Source organism: Hyperoodon ampullatus (assembly GCF_949752795.1).
Source record: "Hyperoodon ampullatus genome assembly, chromosome: 1".
NCBI classification, from domain to species: domain Eukaryota; kingdom Metazoa; phylum Chordata; class Mammalia; order Artiodactyla; family Ziphiidae; genus Hyperoodon; species Hyperoodon ampullatus.
The window spans coordinates 189,091,228-189,110,645 of NC_136914.1; the positions used below are offsets into that span (position 1 = coordinate 189,091,228).

At 35.1% G+C, this 19,418-nt stretch overlaps 1 protein-coding gene across 2 annotated transcripts in view; it reads right to left on the bottom strand.

Moving 5' to 3' along the window:
- Positions 1–19,418, bottom strand: part of PRKG1 (protein kinase cGMP-dependent 1) — a gene marked incomplete at both ends in the record, with an annotated part of 1,229,056 nt that overhangs the window by 182,882 nt on the left and 1,026,756 nt on the right. For both annotated transcript variants that reach the window (XM_079717816.1, XM_079717815.1), the window contains one exon: positions 12,447–12,541. In XM_079717816.1, coding sequence (XP_079573942.1) covers positions 12,447–12,541 — 95 coding nt within the window. The remainder of the gene's footprint in view (positions 1–12,446; positions 12,542–19,418) is intronic.

Consider the following 19,418-nt stretch of genomic DNA (forward strand, 5'->3'; position numbering starts at 1 on the left):
ATGGCCAAAATACACATGAACAGATGCTCAACATCACTAATCATCAGGGAAATGCAAATGAAAACCATGAGTGAACATCTCATACCTACAAAAATGGTAATCATTAAAAGACAAGAAATAAGTGTTCATGAGGATGCAGAAAAAATGGAACTCTCACGTACTGTTGGGAATGTAAATTGATAAAATCATTGTGGAAAACAGTATGGAGGTTCCTCAAAAAATTAAAAATAGAAAGAAAGAAAAAAAAGTGGAACTGCCATATGATCCAGAAATTTTATTTCTGGGTATTTACCTAAAGAAAACAAAAACACTAACTGTAAAGACATATGAACCCCAATGTTCACTGCAGCATTATTTACAGTAGCCAAGATATGGAAGCAACCTGTGTCCTTTGATAGATGAATGGACAAAGAAGATGTGGTATATACATAAAATGGAATATTACTCAGACATAAAAAGAATGAAATCTTGCCATTTGAAACAACATGGATGAATCTGAGGGTATTAGGCTAAGTGAAATAAGTCAGAGAGAGATTGAAAAATACCATATGATCTTACCTACATGTGGAATCTAAAAACAATACAAACAAACAAAACAAAACAAAAACAGACTCATAGATACAGAGAACAAATGGGTAGTTGTCAGAGGAGAGGGGATTGGGAGGTGAAATAGGTTAAGGGAATTAAGAGGTACAAACCTCTGGCTATAAAATAAATAATCCATAGAGCTATAATATACAGCATAAGGAATATAGTTAATAATATTGTAATAAGTTTCTATGGGGACAAATGGTTACTAGACTTACTGTGGTGATCTTTTCATAATGTATGCAAATGTCAAATCACTGTTTAGTACCCCTAAAACTAAAATACTAATATGGTACATCAACTATGTTTCAACTTAAAGAAAAGTATACATGTCATTTTACCCTACCACCCCATCTCCCTTATCCTGTTCCCTTAAAGAATGGTCTAGAAGGGGATGTTTATGCTCTAGGTGGGCACATTCCCCTGATCCTGAAGACTCCTTTTCCTTTGGAAAGAGGTATAGCAGAGAAAGACCAGAATGGGAACAGCTAAAGCTCAGGACAGAGTAAGGATCCTATTTGCCTGGCCAGTGTTGTGGTTTTGTGATATATTAGGATATGATGAATGAGAAAACAAACCCAATAGCATAAGTTACAGGTAAAGAAAAGAGCTGAATTATGGTAGGAAAATTGATAAAAGAGAGAAAGGAATAAATGTGAGAAATACTGTGGAAAAATAGTCCATAAAATTTGGTGTCAGAATATGGAGGGAGAGCTATGTCATGTCAAGGAGGTGGGGTAGGGCTTGCAGAGTTTGTCTTTAACTTTCACACCTGGGTGACTAGGGAAATGCGGTATTCTTAACAGAGTAACTGGTTTGAAGGGAAAGTAATACATTTGAAAGAAAGAAAAAAGCTAGTCAAGACTGCTCTGTCATAGTATTTGCCTATAAGTGTATCCAACTCTGTCCTTAGAGGAGACCCAGAGATCCATGATCCACTCTCTGAATCTTGAAATGAATAATAAAATCTATAAATATAAAATATCTTATCAATCACTTAAAGTTATTTCCCATTTCCACAAACATATAGTCTTGCTACTTTAAATAAAATCATTTGGCTAAGCAACTCTTTTCAGGATATTTAGACATTGCTAGAAGGAGAAATTGTAAGACATATTCCAATTCTTACTCACTCTACTTTAGCAAATGGAAAATTAATGAAATTTGTGGTGGCTGGTGACAGAATAATTTATCCAGTCTTCTCTTGAATAAAAATACCAGTTAAAATGGAAATTAATAAAAATAAATATGGTCTATTGTAGTCTCATGTGTGTGACATCTGGCTTATCTTCAGAGCTCATGAGGTGCACATAGTGAGGGAAAGCATATGTTACCACATAGTAGTATATGGATTGTGGATGTAGGAAGCTAAGAGAGATACAAAATATCAATTGCTTATAGTAAGTAGCAAAGGTTCTAAAACCCATTATTTTCTATCATTTCAAATTCTGTTTATTCTGGGGTAGGTTTAAAAATAAAGAAACATACCTTTTATTTCCCCCCATATATTAAGAAAAATATATGATATTAAAAGTTCATAATTTTAAAATTCACAAATTTAAAAGTTAACATCAGGCACATGTTTTACAATTCTTGACTATTTGTGTTTGGTAACACAAATTCAAAAGCCTTAAAGTAAAAAAAAAAAAAAAAAAAAAAAATCCATTTTTCCAGGATAGTAAATCCATGTTTCTAAGGGAAAAAAATACATATGGATGGGGGCGGTAGAAAACTGTTATTCTTGTTAAGGAATGTTTGTGGAAAATGTTGCTTTCAAACCAACATGTTTCCCCATATGCAGAGCAGGTTTGCAGCAAAAATGTTGTTAAGTAGACAGTGAGAGAGGCAGTCAGCCATCTGGGTAGCAGGCAACTGTCATCTACTGATGCTGAGGGCATCAGTAAGCTCAAACAGTCAGGAATATTCTAGAAAACAGGAGGGCAGCCATTACACCTTATAGGATAAACTCTTAATACCCACAGATCTGCATTGTGGGATGGTTTTAGAAATGGTTCTACAAGCCACTTAAAGGGAAAAGAAGGGTGATGGATAGGTCCATTTGCTCTAAAATCATTTCAATTGACAATGGAAAACTAGAGCTTTCCGCCAAGATGAAACCACAAGTATTTTTATGCTAAGTGAGCCTCAATCATCTAAATCATAGGGATTGGTAGAGGACAAATGTCTTGAGTATGTCAGGAGAGTATGAACTATGAGAAAATAGAAAAAAAAAAGCAGCTATATGCTTTTCTCCTGGATACTGTTGTTATACCTAATTTGGATAGGAAAGGCCAACAATAATAAAATTAAACTCCCAAGCACTGAGAACTCCCTAGGATGTCCATTCTGTCCCCACCTGGTCACTGTTGCATGTAACTGCAGTATGGTCAACTGAAAAGGCAATATATCATGGGACCAAAGGGACTTGAGTTTGAACCCTAGCTTCCTGCTGACTAGCTCTCTGACTTGGTGCACATCACTTAACCTCACTGAGCCTCAGTTTTCCCACATGCAGAATGGGGCTAATAATGATTGCTGTGAGTATGAAACAGAATAACGTAGGTAAGAGTATTGGCACGGTATCTTGGAGGGCAGGAAATCAGTCTTATTTACCTTTAAACACCTCAGCATCAAACAGTAAACAATACATTTTTTTTTTTTTTTTTTTTTTTTTTTTTTTTTTTTTTTTTTTTGTGGTACGCGGGCCTCTCACTGCTGTGGCCTCTCCCGCTGCGGAGCACAGGCTCCGGACGCACAGGCCCAGCAGCCACGGCTCACGGGCCCAGCCGCTCCGCGGTATATATGGGATCCTCCCAGACCGGGGCACGAACCCGTATCCCCTGCATCGGCAGGCGGACCCCCAACCACTGCGCCACCAGGGAGGCCCAACAATACATTTTTGATAAGAGTAACTAGACAAATTTAAGAGAGCAACATTAAAGTGCATGCTGTTTAAATTTAAAATCTTGTAGCATAACGTACTGTAGTTACATATAGGCATGCTGGTTTAACTGTCTTAATAAATAGTTTACCTTACATTTCCTAATGTGGAATGTGAGGATCACTACAGCTTCAGATGACTTTAAGCAGTACAATAATAAACACTTTATGTAAAATATATACTTTATTTTGTATATTATTTCTTTACTTAGTATTAAACTTATTTACCTAGATGTATAAATCCATATTTTCAATGACTATTGTTCAGAAAAAGACTGAAGTAGAGAATTAACTCAACAGCTCGGAAACACCCATTTCCTCTTGGAGAAGGCAAGGGTCTTTCCTCTTCCCTAGGTAAAAGCTGATCTGCTTTCTGTCACTATAGATTAGTTGGCATTTTCTAGATTTTATATAAATGGAAGCACACAATATGTACTCTTTTTATCTGGTTTATTTCACTCATCACAATTACTTTGATATGGCTCTATGTTGTTGAATGTCAATACTTCACTGTTTTTATTGCTCAAAAGTACTTCAGTGTATGACTATACCATGATTTGTTTATCCATTCATCTGTTGACACACATTTGGGTTGTTTCAAGTTTGGGGATATTACAAATAAAGCTGTCATGAGCATTTGTGGACAAGTCTTTTCATGGACATAAGCTTTCAGGTTTCATATAAATAGCTAGGAATGGGATGGATGAATAATGTGGCAGGTAATACGTTTAACTTTTTAAGAAGCTGCAAAACTGTTTTCAAAAGTGTTGGTTCCATTTTTGTCACTGCCCTCCCAGCAATATACAAAAGTTCTACTTGTTCCACATCCTCTCCACCATCTTCTAAATTTTAGCCATTCCAATGTACATTGTGGTTTTAATTTGCATTACCCTAAGGACAAATCGTGGTGAGCAAATGTTCATGTGCTTATTTGTGGTCAGTTTCTCTTGACTGATGAAATATCTGTCCAAATCATTTGCCTATTTAAAAATTGGGTTGTTTCCTAATTATTGAGATTTGAGATTTCTTTATATAGTCTGCAATCAAGGTTTTTTTGTATATATGATTTGCAAATATTTTCTCTCAGTCTGTGAAGAAAACATATTTTATTTTCCTACTCCTGATAGTGTTTTTGAAAGAACAGAATTCTATAATTTTAATGAAGTATATTTTTTTCTTTTATGGATTACGTTTAGGTAGTGTGTGTATGTGTACATATATGTGTGTGTGTGTGTGTGTGTGTATTCTTTGCTTAACCAAAGTTCACAAAATTTATCTCCTACATTTTTTTCCTAAAGATTTTATAGTTATAGTTTCACATTGAGGTCTATGATATATTTTAAGTTAATTTTTGTATATGGTGCAAGGTATAGAGCCAAGTTTTTTAAAAAAAATTAATGGATGTTTAGTTGTTTCAATACCATTTATGGAAAATGGTGAATGGCTGACCTTTCTTAACTGAACTGTCTTTGAACTGCCATTGAGAATCAATTAACAAATGCTATGGACTGAACTGTGTGCCCCACTACCACTGATTTGTATGATGAAGCCCTAATCCCCAGTATGATGGTATTTAGAGATGGAGCCTTTGGGAGATACCTAGGTTTAGATGGGGTCATAAGGGTGGGGCCCTTATGATGGAATTAGTGCCCTTATAAGAAATGACACCAGAAAGCTTGCACTCTCTCTCTCCATGTGCTGATGCTGAGGAAAGGCTATGTGAGCACATAGCAAGAAGGCAGCCATATGCAAGCCATGAAGTGAGTCATCACCAGAACCCAACCATGTAGGCACCCTGATCTCAGACTTCCAACCTCCAGAACTGTGAGAAAATAAGCTTCTGTTGTTGAAGCCACCCACTGTATGATATTTTGTTATGGCAGCCCAAGCTGACTAAGCCAGCAATATATGCATGGTTGATTTTGCAACTCTTTATTCTGTTCCTCAGATCCGTTTGCCTATCGTGACATCAATACCACACTGCCTTAAGTATTGTGGCTTTAAAATAAGTCTCAAAGTCTAGTAGATTTAATCTTCTAAATTTCTTCTTTTCAAAATTCTTTTGACTACTCTAGGTCCCTTAAATTTCCATATGAATTTTAAAATCAATTTCTACAAAAAAGCCTGCTGGGATTTTGACTGGGATTTCACTGGATGTGTAGATCAATCGAGGAGAAAAATATTGAGTCTTATGATGCATGAAAATGTTGTAACAAATACAGTATATCTCAACATTTCTCTTGGAAATGTTTTATAATTTTCAGTATACATGTTTTATACATCTTTTGTCAAATTTATCTCCAATTACTTCATAATTTTAAAGCTATTATAAATGGTACTTTTTCAATTTTTGATTGTTTGTTGCTTGATTAAATTATGGATACCTATATGATTATTTATTGACATATTTGAACATGGCCCTGGGAAGGGGTGGTGAACTTGAAGCCCCTTAAATACTACTTGAAATGTCCTGGAACATGGGGTGAGACAACTATCACATAGCATATTTTCTGAAAGATCTTCCACTCTCATTTCATTGTATGAATGAGGAATGAGAACAATGTGAAGCCAAATACAGCTGGAAATGTTTGTTTCATGTGGATACAGTCTCAATCAGAATACATTAGTAAATGTTACCTTCAAAGATAATTTTTGGCAAGAATATTCCGATGGTTTGAAAACATTTTTTTCACTCATCACAAGTGATTAGTGTAATGACAATGAATCTAATTAAAATCTTTGTTGCCTGTCCAAAGTATGCTTGATAGCAAGTAATTTTTCTTCTATACTGTATGAAGGAAAACTTAAGAAGCAATCATTTAGACTCAGAAAAAATAAAAATGACAGACACAAAATACTAGCCAAGTTCATTAACAAGGAAATTAGCTTCAAATGAAATATTTTTATATCTGTTTTTGAAGAGATTTTCAAATTTACATTATATTTTCTTATCTTATGGCACCGGAAGGAAATTATCTGTCTGAATGACATGTTGGAGAATAACAATGAGGGACTGAATTGTTTTGTAAGTAGCTCAATTTCCACCACTGAAATGATCCTGTATTTAAGACAGCAGGGATAAAGAAAATATTTTATGGAAAAATACTAAGACACTGTGATGTTCCCCAACCATCTACAAAAATCGGATCCCTTTTATATAAACAGTCATTTAGGTAAGCAGGCCCAAAGCCTTCTTCCAGAAGAGAAGTCCTGTCTTATAACTCTTCTTGCATTTAACAGATCTTTTTAAAAAACAACCGATTTCCTAATGTATTTAAAACTAATGTATCTTGGTTTACTGATCAGTTACTGACAATTATAAAAGCTAAATCAACTTCTAGTGATATATCTGAGTCTACAGTGCACACTAAAACATTAACAAGATTATCAAGTAAATTCAAACAACAATAAAAATTGTTTTCTACAGCTAACTTTATATTCCAGGTAAAGGTATTCTTTGGAGAAGTCCAGAGAGCATATGCTCAAATTTTGTTGATTAAATTAAATTCATTGTGTGTGTGTGTGTGTGTGTGTGTGTGTGTGTAGGCTAGGCCAAAGGTGTTCTCATACTACTATCTGTAATTTAGCATGTGTGTGTAGGAGGGGGTTGTGAATATGTGGCGGGGGGGGAGATGTGTAATTATATTTTGTATGCAATATAGCTTCTTCAAAACAAAGATATAATTTCCATAAATCTTCTGATGAGTTCCTTGACATCAGAGCTCAATGAGGTATTGTAGCCTGGACATCTTTATGTTAAGAAAGGAGAGAATATGTCCATATCATAAGTGCCTACAGAACAACAGGTCAGCTTCTACATGCCTACACATTTGGGTTCTGTGCTGTGCTGGACTCCCAGGTTCTTACATCCCACTTGTGGCTTGTTATGAATTTAGTTATTCATCCATGCCAGGAGGAACTGTAATCATAAAAGATGATTCAAATGGCAAATGCCTAATAGCAAAATACCTCATGGGGATTATGATGACATAAAAAATATCTTAGTATGACTAGAATATAGATCACGAAGCAGGCACATGGGTGATGAGACTGCAGTAGTAATATGGGAACAGATCTCACAACAAGGAGTGCCACAGACAGCCTTTGAGAAGGAAAATGATCTGAGGCTGGTTGTTTCAGAGACAGTTCCAGATTGAATTGTGTCCCCTCAAAAGCTATGTCAACATCCTAAGCCCCCAGACCCGTGAACGTGAACTTATTTGGAAATAGGGTCTTTGCAGACATAATTGAGTTAAGATGATGTTATACTGGAATAGGGTAGGCCTTGAATGTAATGACTGGTATCCTTACAAGGAGAGAGAGATTTTGATACAGAGACATAAACAGAGGGGAGACAGCCATGTGAAGAAGGAGACAGAAATTGGAATGATGAAGCTACCAGCCAAACCTATCAAGGATTGCTGGAAGCTTCCAGAAGCCAGGAGAGAGACATGGGACAGATTCTTCCCTAGAGCTTTCAGAGGACACATGGCCACAGTGACACCTTGAGTTTGAACTTCTAGTCTGCAGAATTATTTAACAATAATTTCTGTTGTTTTAAGACACTCAGTTTGTGATAATTTATCATGGCCACCTAGAAACTAATACCGTGAACATATCATAGTGTGTGGAATAGATGAGAGGTGAGCAAGACTGGACACAGAATGACCAATTAGAAGCACCAACAGCAAAATCCAGATGACAGAGCATTAATCAGAACTAATCAGAACAGTGGCAGTGAGAATGGCAAGACATAGGTGATGCTGAGAGTTATTCAGAAGGTAGAATCAATAGGATTAGTTATCAGAGATTAGGGAATTTTAGGAAAGAAAAGAGTCAGAGATAATTTCCAAATGTCTGGTTTGAGAAACATTTAGGGCGATAGGGATCACTTGAAAGGAAGACACTTGGTTGGGGGTAGAGAAAAGAATAAATTTAGCTTTGTCTTAGTGCCATTTGAAGTAACTAAGTGATGTCCTCACAGGAAACTGGGTCTGGAATTGAGGAAAAAGTTTTGGGATGACATAGAGATATAATAATGATGCTATGACACTTCGTAATTCTCCCATAATACCATTTAGCACACTCTTTATTTTAATTTCCTGTTTATCTGTAAATCCTCAGCAAGGAAGCAAGCTGAGACCAGAGAATTGAGGGAACTACTTCTTTTGATAACACTGCTCTCCTCAACAGGACAACCTCAGATGTCCCTACTTGTCCCATCTTATGGATGAAGGAGTGATACTAATAAAGCAATTCTGGCTCTTCCCGGTCAGTTGTGTAAAAAGAAGCTGGCCCTAAGTACTGACAGATTTTGGGCTTTGGACCTTAGCCACAAATCCAGGACAACAGGGAAAAAATCCCACTAGACATTCTGTTACATTTTACATAGATAATCCATTATAATCCTCATAAGAATAATCTTCACTAAAACCATATTAATTATAATCCTCACTACAAAAGACAAAGAAACAAAAGAAGAAAAACCCTAAAAGTCTCAGGTGCAGGAAATAGAGAGGAGTCCTAAGGTTAGAGAAATGAGCTGGAGCTTGGCAGGAGAGATCATGAAGGGCGGGTGAAGAAGTCCTGTTATGACCCTATCAAGACAGCAGCTGGCCTGTCCCTAGGTTCTTCAGAACATTTTTTTTTAATTTTTTTTTTAACATAGGGGCAGGACAGGAGTAAAGACACAGACGTAGAGAATGGACTTGAGGACACGGGGAGGGGGAAGGGTAAGCTGGGACGAAGTGAGAGAGTGGCATGGACTTATATATACTACCAAATGTAAAACAGATACCTAGTGGGAAGCAGCCGCATAGCATAGGGAGATCAGCTCGGTGCTTTGTGACCACCTAGAGGGGTGGGATAGGAAGGGTGGGAGGGAGACGCAAGAGGGAGGGGATATGGGGATGTACATATATGTATAGCCGATTCACTTTGTTATAAAGCATAAACTAACACACCATTGGAAAGCAGTTATACTCCAAAAAAGATGTTAAAAAAGAAAAAAGCAGCTGGGATGGAGCCGTTTATAAGTCCTAGAGTATTTCTACACACAAAACACAAGCTTTAGAAATAACTCTGTATGTTGTCCCAGGTAAGCATCAAAGAGGTTTTCCCTGAGAGAAACAGAAACCCAAGCCTTGCAACTGAGAGATCTGAATTCTTTCTTTCCTGTCTTTATGGTACAGGGACAGGATGGTGATAGTGGAAGGGAGAGAAAGTACTTGGGGAGGATACAAAAGAGGTTTGAATTGTATCTATTATATTTCATTTCTAAATAAATAAATGAGTGTTAATAAGATTCAAATATTGCAAAATATTAAAATGTTGTATCCAGTATTTGTTATATGATTTTATGTGCTATCATCTTACTAATTAAAAAAAAATAAACAGGTTAATTAACTTGCCTAGATCACAGTCCATGAGAGGAGAAACTATGGAAATATAGACTTCTAATACCAAAGTCTGTTAAACTGACTTGGCTTATTCATTTTTGCATTAACAAGGAAGGGCCTAACATGTGGCCAAGGTGTTCAGAATGATAGATAACAGCTGGGATAATTCCTGGAGGGAGGGGCCCTGCTGACAGAGGTTTGCTATCAAATGCCGCCATTCAACAGGGTGGCCCAGGGCTGCATTTGGCACATGACCTAAGGAAACTTAGAGATCATCTACTTCAACTGGGTCAGTTTACAAATTCAGAAACAGACCCAGAGAGATTAACTGGCTGGCTTAGTGAGTGGATGATTCAAAATTTAATGCTATGTCAATTATACCAGGTGCTCTAAACTGTAGTCAAGAAGTAGCAGAACAGTCTTGGGAATGGGGATGATGATGACAATAAATAAAAATAAACATGATGGTGGTGGTGATGATAGCAGCTAACGTTTTTGAGCACTAATCTAAATTCTAGGTACTCACCTGAATGCTTTGTAAGTATCCCCTTGATTATTCCTCACAACAACCCAAAAAGTTAGGTACAATCATCATCTCCATTCAGATCAAAGGAGAGCCTCTCAGGGGCTCATAATCTGTAAATTACAGAGTAGAACCTAACCTAGGCAGTCTGACTTCTGTGCTGGAACTCTTAACCATATGCTGTGCTAAAGATTCAAACATTAGGGGAAGGGGGAGGGAGCAAGTGGGAGCTCAATCCCATCTCTCTCAGGTTCAACTTGGGCTTATATATTTCCCATTACTACACATGTGAGGTGTGTATTTGGCTTAGAATTTGACATTATCTGATGCCAATATGAATTCTACATGGTTTCAAGTTAGGTAGAGCTCTTGAAGCAATGGTGTAGATGGATTGACTCATGAGTTATTGGATTAAACCTGAAACTCAAGTCATGAAAGTGATCAATTGCAGAAAGGACTGCAAGATAGGGGATCATCTGGGAGCTTCATTTGTTCACTCACTCATTCATTCATTCAACAAATACACGTTGATTTCAAAAGTGCCAGATACTGAGCTCAAATCAGCATATAAGTATTTGGGATTTCTTTGCATCAAGATAATAGGCAGTCATAGATCTGGATGTGTAGCAAGATGTATGTGATAGAGCTGAGGACAAAACAATGGTGAATTTTAGGAAATGAAATAAGAAATTCTAAAAAGTGCTAACAATTGGCTAATAATTGCAAGGGTCTCAAAGGATGGGGATTCTAAAGAAGGAAGGGGTGGTCAACAGTGTAAAACTATGACTGAGCAGTGATGTTAAATGAAGACAGAAAAGAAAGACAATTCTATGATGTAAGTAGCAAATCCCTGGTGAGGTTTAAGAGGGCACACATAGAGTAGGCTGATAAAGCCAGGTTGAGTGGTGAGAAGATGAGCATAAAGGGCATGAGAAAGAGGGATGGAGGTAGGTTGGGGGGCAGGTATGATGGAAATTGGTGAGGGTGGAGTGAAGAGGCCAGTGAAGATGACTGAATATGTGCAAAAGAGAGATTTGGCACCAGACAGTTCACAAGAATAACCATATGCTAGAATGAATTCAATCTAGACGTAATACCATTAACTTAAATGTTGATATCAGAGCAAAATTTAGTAACTTTTCTGTAAACCATATCCCCAAGTTCACTTCCTGGGACACATTCTGGGAAGGTGTTTTCACTCTAAACCTTTCTTTAGTTAGCACCAAAATTCACTGACAATAAGCTACAAAAGAAAATCTGTCAATTCTCAATTATGTTTTATTTTCTGATGTCCCACTTGTGATCTCAATCAGAAGTGACTGATATGTTTCTGGTTCTTTGGCTCTGCTGGAAATGACATTTTCCACAGAGGCATCTAATCTTGGATCAATTAAATCAGGTGATATTATTCTCCAGAATCCTCTACATATATAATAATCAAGAGAGAAAGATTAAAGTACAAATGGTATGTAAAATGCCTTTTGAGCCCATCCACAGTGAAGCTGGATGTGATTTACCTTCACCTGCACCTCCTCTTCCACCTCCACTACCGTAGCTAGTGATGAAAACCACCATCCAGAGGTGAATCCCAGAAAGGCTTCATTGCCTTTTGATGTATTGTTTGTACAATCAGGTTTAGAGACGTCAAAATTCTCAAGCAATCATCTTCCTATGATTCTGAGTAAAACTGTCGTACGAAATAAGCTTAGCAGAGACTTCTCCCTCTCTTTTAGTCTTTATAGAGATTATAATTAAGGAGAATTTTTCCTATTGATATAAAATTATATAAAATGATTGATTACAGATGTTAACCACTCAATTCCATAGCCTACCCAAATAGATTCTAAGTCCAGCTGGAAATAAATAAAATTGATCATCAAGGGTCTGTGTTGGATGGTAGAATAAGCACTAAACACCCTATTGTGCTAGAAGCTCAATATGTAAGACAAATTTATGTAGCAGTCAACCAAAATCTTTGTAACATGTGATCTACTTACCCCTGCAAGGCTTTCTCTCCAAACCAATCTCCTTTTCCTAAGGTTCTAAGAAAGACTGGGTCTTCACTTGGCGAGTCTTCACGAGTGACATTTACCTAGAAAGAGAAACAATGAAAGCCTGTATCCACGGCATACACACTGGATGATCAAATAAACACTGGTTAATGATGTTCGTTCCATTTCTTATTTCTTCTTTTTTTAAAACTTATTTTCATGAAGAGAAAAAGTGCATTACCATTAAAGGGGCCAAAGAATAATATCATGACTTCACATGCACCCCAAGAAGTAATCTCCATGTATTTTGTTATGCTTTCAAGTTGTTGTCAAGAAATAATAAATTATTCAGAAATTTGAATTTCACTCAAATCTTCAAATCTATTCCCACTTCCAACTTTCTATGAGGCAATCACTATGATGGATTTAGTAGTGTTCCTCCAGTCTTTTTTTATGTGTTTATATGCATGTGTTTTAAAAATATATGGATAGCATAATACAGTATGAATCATTCTGCGACTTACATTTTTTCTTATCATTATTTTAATTATTTATTCCATGCTATTATATATAAATCTAGTTAATTTGTTTTAATGTTTTAGTGTCTTCTTTCATCCTATATTTATTTATCAATTTCCTTGCAGATGGACGTTTATACTGTCTCCATTTTTTGGCTTCGCTTAACATCTTTCTATACACCTCTCTACATGTACATCCCAGTTATACTAGGACATGCCTATCTCTTGGCCAAGAAGAAGCCAGCCTTCATTCAAAGGCCAGTCTCATTTCCATGAAGACTTCCTGCAGGTCTCTACCAGACTATTGTTCTCATAATCCATATGTTTCATTCAGCAGGATTTCATTTTTTGAAGATATATAAATTACATATGTGTCTTTATTTTACCATAATGAATAGTATGCTCTTCAAAGAAATGGGCATTTCTTTGATATTCTCTGTAATTTATAGTAAGTAGTCAATAAAGAGTAGTAAACTGCATGAACAGAAAAGCTTCATTACTAACAAGATATCTCCGCCCATATAGGACTTGGGAGTTGGGTGATAGTCCATTGAAAGCAAGTGATAATGTATTTGTTGAATGAAGACATAAATGTAGTAAATTGTACCTTTGTGTTAATTCACTTCCCCCTAAAGTTCTACAAATATAATACTAGCTACGTGTCATCTAAAAAGTTTAAATAGTTAAAATTCACCTACCTGGAAAATGTAATGAAGTAGAAAAACTAATTTCTTGAGACAATGCCAGACACTTAAACACATTTAAAAATACTATGCTTCAGGTTTCTGAATTTAGAGACTGGATGTCAAAGACCCGAATTTTTATAAGTATTAAAAAGGTCTATGCAAGGTGGAGGGAATTCAATTATTACTCTCCACTGACCCATTTGATTACTCCTCCACGTGGTGTTTCAAAAGCATGGAAATGAAGTTTTTAACACTTAACCACTGAGCTATGTAAGAGAGATACTCATATGCTTACTGATGAGGCTTTCACAGATGTGAATGGAAATATACTAGCCCAGTGATTCTCAAACTGTGTGTGTGTGTGGTGGGGAGAGGAGGCGTGCAGGCTTGTTTAAAATAAAGGTTACTGAACTCTTATTCCTGAGGTTTTGATTGAATGGGTTTTGGAAATCTGCATTTCAAAAGATTAATGTGGGTGATTTAGATGCAAATGTTCTACAGACCAACCTTTGAAAAACACTGATACACTGTTTCATTTCTGAACCTCAGTTTTCTTATCTGCACAATGAGACAACTCAACAAAATTACTTCTGTCAGTCCTCCTGGCTGTTAAAAAAACCTCAATGATTAAGGTGTAATATACTATAAGTTAAGCTCATTAATTCAAATTAGATATAAGGATACATATAACTGTACCTTTGCCATTTGGGTAACAAAAAAGATTATAAACTCAAAATGGCAGATTTACGCAAGCCATGGAGAAATTTGGGTGGGTTTTGAAATGTTCTTAAAAAATATGTTACTGAAAAGCAGTAAGAGACATAAAAAACGGGTCACCTATGGAATAAATCACTTCCTGCTTATATGATAAATATGAGGAAAAATCTATCTCCTATAGTTCATATATGTGAAAAAACAAGCAGCTCAAAGAGCAAGAATAAAAGTTTCCCTTTAGTTGTAGTTGTAGTTTCCACAGTTTTTCTTTATATATATAATGAATCATTCTAAATATGCACAGACACCAGTCATGGACATTTGCATCTTTAATTCTAAAAAAAAAAAATTCAAGGTAGAAAAAGTTATACATACAGATATAGCTTCTCTAACCTTGACCTGTATACATAGTCTTTTCACCTAAACCATAAAGTAGTTTATGATCCACAATGCTGTGGAAGGGAACTAGCTATGGAGCCTTAAAGGTAATATTTAGTCTATTTGAACCCATTACCCCACCACCTTGCCCGAAAAATGGGAGGGATATCTCATATGGATGTACTTGTGTGCTATGTGTGAATTAAATGAGAACATCAATGAAAAGCATCCTCTTAATTTTGAGTGCCCCCCAAAGTTGGTTCTTTTTTCTTTATTTTCCCCTTTGTTCCATTTCTCTCACTTCCTACTTCAGAAATTCCATGCGTTTGATTGCAGTTATCCCAAATCTCTACCATTGCTCTTGTTGCCATAAAATGCTATTTAGAACTTTAACTACTTTTAGTTCCAGGTAGATAAAAGAGAAGGTGTTTATTTTTATAATCCTTTTACTTGTCTATATATTAATTTTTCTATAAAATATATGCATTGTATTGTAATTTTAAGATTTGGAACAATTTTTTAAATTATATATATATATATATATATAATTTTTAAAATTAAGAATCAAAATAGAAATTAGATATTTTAAATGGGACACATAAAATTAATCTTTAATACCAAAATCTTCAATAAACAATATCAATGTGCTCAACCAACATGTTTAACCAAAAATAATTCAAAAACAAAATAAAATGTTTTAATACAGATTCAACAGGTTTTATAAGCAAAGTGATGTTTGTTGTAAAAAAACATGGAACTCAGAGATTTGTGGGACAGACCCAGCTGGAGAATAGGGTTGTCAGGTAAGCATTTTCCTACCTGTGTAGTTAATAGATTATAAAAATGAGGAGTTCCCAAATCAAAGCATCTCCCTTTTCAAACAATGTTCTACACACATTGCTCAAAAATTGGCCCTGTTATTCAAAAAAAAAAGTTCCCTAATGTAGAAAAACACTTTTAGGAGCTGTATCTGATAGTTTGGGGCATGTACAGGGAAAGAATATTTTTCTGAGCTTGACGTTTGCCTGCATTCCTTAAGTCATTAGTTAAATTCAGGGTGACTCAGACCTATGACTCCCCTGAGTCTGGTTTGACAACTGAACTTTTTGTGCAACACAGGAATGAATTAGAATCTCTCTCACCATGTGTCCACTCCCGTCCCCCAAAACATCTCTGGTGAATCTTATATTCGTGATTCTCTTTCTGGTACTTCTACTTTAATGAGTGTGTGTACATGCACTCACATGCACCTCATTCCATGCGTAAGTACCACATATTTTCCTGGTTTTAAACTTTATATAAATAATATCATACCACACATATCCTTCAACTTGTTTCTTTTGAACAGCATTGTATTTGAGATTTATCCAATTCATCCATGTTAATATATGTAGTTGTAGTTCATTTCCTGTTTGTATACTATGCCATTATATGAATATTATATAGTTCACTGATTCTTCTCTATATGTAAATGTGGGCTTCCTCCAGGTTTATTGTTGTTATGTATTAGTCTGTTGTGCTATTAACAACATTACTTATGAACATTTTTGCATGTTTTGTGGTGTCCATGGGTAAGTGTTTCACTAGGATCAAAACTTACAAATGAAAACCAAGGTTATAAGGTATATGCATCTTCAATTTTACTAGGTATCGACTCAGTCTTGGTACAAAGATGTCACACCAAGTTATATTTCTACCATCGGTGGATGAAAGTTCATATTATACTATACTGTCATCAACACTTGATATTGTCAGACTTTGATTTTTTGCCAAAAAGGTCAATATTATATGGCATTTCTCTGATTATTAATAAAAGTAGGGTATTTTCATATTATTTTATGGGCCAGTTGTATTTCTTTTTTGTGATTTTTTTGGCCTATTTTTGTATTGAATTAATTGTCATTTTTTAATTGACTCATAAGACGGTAGTTTAGCTTTTCACTGTATTTATGATGTCTTGCCAAAGCTATTAATTTCAATGTTATCATATGTAACCACATTATCCCTTATTGTTTGTACTTTAAAATTCTCATTTAATAAAATTTTTCCTATCCCAACATGACAGAAGTATTCTCCTAATTGTCTTTTGATTTTTTTTTCTAATTTTTTCTTTTGCATTTAGGTCTGGAATTGACCTTATTTGTACAGTGTGAGGTCAGGATCCAATTTCATATATCTCCCTATGGATAACTAATTGTTTTGGAATATGTATTGCCCATGCTCTCCTAACTCAAGTTTCCATAGACCTTGGACCTTTATTTGAGCTCACTATTCTCTTACTCTGATATATTTATCTAGTTCTTAGTAGAATTAAGACATTTTCTTCTTTACCTTATAATAAGTCTTTATATCTACTGAAGTAATTCTCCTCAATATATTCTTCCTTTCAAATGTTTTAGCCATTTTTGTCTTTTGCTCTTCATTCTAGTGTCCTTTTTTCTTTATCATTTAAAAATTTCTTATACAATTTTTAAAGGTTACTTTCCATTTACAGTTATTACAAAATACTGGCTATATTCCCTGTGTTGTACAATACATCCTTCAGCCTATCTTACACCCAATGGTTTGTACCTCCCACTCCCCCTCCCCTACATTGCCCACCCCCCACTTGTAACTACTAATTTGTTCTCTATATCTGTGAGTCTGGTTCTTTTTTGTTACATTCACTAGCTTACTATATTTTTTAGATTCCACATATGATATCATACAGTATTTATCTTTCTCTGTCTGACTTATGGCAAAATTTCATTCTTTTTTATGGCTGAGTAGTATTCCATTGTGTGTGTGTGTGTGTGTGTGTGTGTGTATACATAAATATATATATACACACACAATACATCTTCTTTATCCATTCATCTGTTGATGAACACTTAGGTTGTTTACATATCTTGGCAATTATAAGTAATTCTGCTATGAACATTGGGGTGCATGTATCTTTTTGAATTAGTGTTTTTTTTTTTTTTCGGATATATACCCAGGAGTAGAATTGCTTTCATATGGTAGTTCTATTTTTAGTTTTTTGAACCTCCATACTGTTTTCCACAATGGTTGCACCAATTTACACTCCAACCAACAGTGTACAAGGGTTCCCTTTTCTCCTTGTGAGCATTTGTTATTTGTAGACATTTTGATAATAGTCATTCTGACAGGATATGGCTACTGAGAAGCTGAATATTTTGTTTAATTTAGTTAATTTTAATTTCGTGATGAGACTAATGGTTACCATGTTAGGTTGTGAAGATATAGAATAGTTCCATCAACAGAGGAAGTAGTACTGAACAATGCTGATCCAGCTAAGCTTATATTAATTTAAATAATTTATCTGTCTACATAAAAAACTCAAACTAAGATCATACCACCTGTAAATAATTACTGTTTATTTCTTCATTTCCAAACATTATATCTTTTTCTTGACTTACTGCAATGGTTGGGGTGTTCAGTTACACAGTGAACAGAAGTGGGGATAATGTGCATGATCGTTCTTGAAATGAAATGATTCATGTTTCACTCTGATATTATATATATATATATATATATATATATATATATATATATATATATATATATAATGTCACACACAAACAAAATTTGCATAAGGGCGTACTTCCCATATTCAGCAACACTGAATATTGTGTTAAGCCCATTTGTTTAACCAACATGCTTAAGCCCTTGTGAATTCTAAGCAAAGCCATGTGGTTTTAAGTGGCATTTAATGAACAAGAATTTTTGAAATACTTTTTTTCTAATGGTAGCATACAAGATAAGTTAAACAGAATCAGAAAATCAAAATGCTTTTGAATTATTATTGAAACTCTGAAATTTTGTCAACCAATCCTGTTCAATTTTGGTTCCACTTATTTATGGAGAGATTTTTTTTTTTTTTGATGCAACACAACTAGAGGGACATAGGCATAAAGTTTTATCAGAGATATTTTTCATGATTATGAATCCTTGAGTGCTTTATGGTTCACTGTTGGGGGAAACAAGTCAGGTTTCCAGGCAATTGGAATGGACTGATTAAAGTATAAGGAACTAACTCAGCTTCTACCTGAGGCAGAACTAGGTACTCTAGACATCACTGAAGCATTCTGCCCAAGTTTTAGAAAAATCAGTTTGTATAGATTTAATGGGGGAAAAAACAAATATTTCCAAGTTTATTTTATAATGCTTTTCTCTTTGTGTGAATGTGCTTTATAGAGAAATAAAAACTGTTTTACTCTTAAATAAATGATCTTGAACAAGGGGAAATCCATTTGTAGTTGTACAGCCCCTGTTGTGTGTCTCTGTTTCACATTTTCTAAGGAAAAGCCAGGTTGGTGGTAACAAAGAAAATAGCTTTGCCAGAGTTACCCTTTATAAATTCTTAAATGTACATGAAAACAAGGTGACATCTGTACACCTAAAACAACACACATAATTTTAGAAAATTTCAATTCTACAACTTATTTGCCTGCTCACCTGAACCTACTCTCATTCTCTTATCATTTTCTATTCCTTCCTATTGGGACTTAAGTGTGTTCACCTTTTGCTTCTTAAAACTTAATATAGTAGCTCCAATACATTAATATTAGAATTCATATAATTAACATACTAAATTAATCATATATTATTATATAATTAGTATAATTAAGAATCATGGCAGCTAAGTTGTATGACCTGAAAAAGAAGGTTAGGAAAAATCT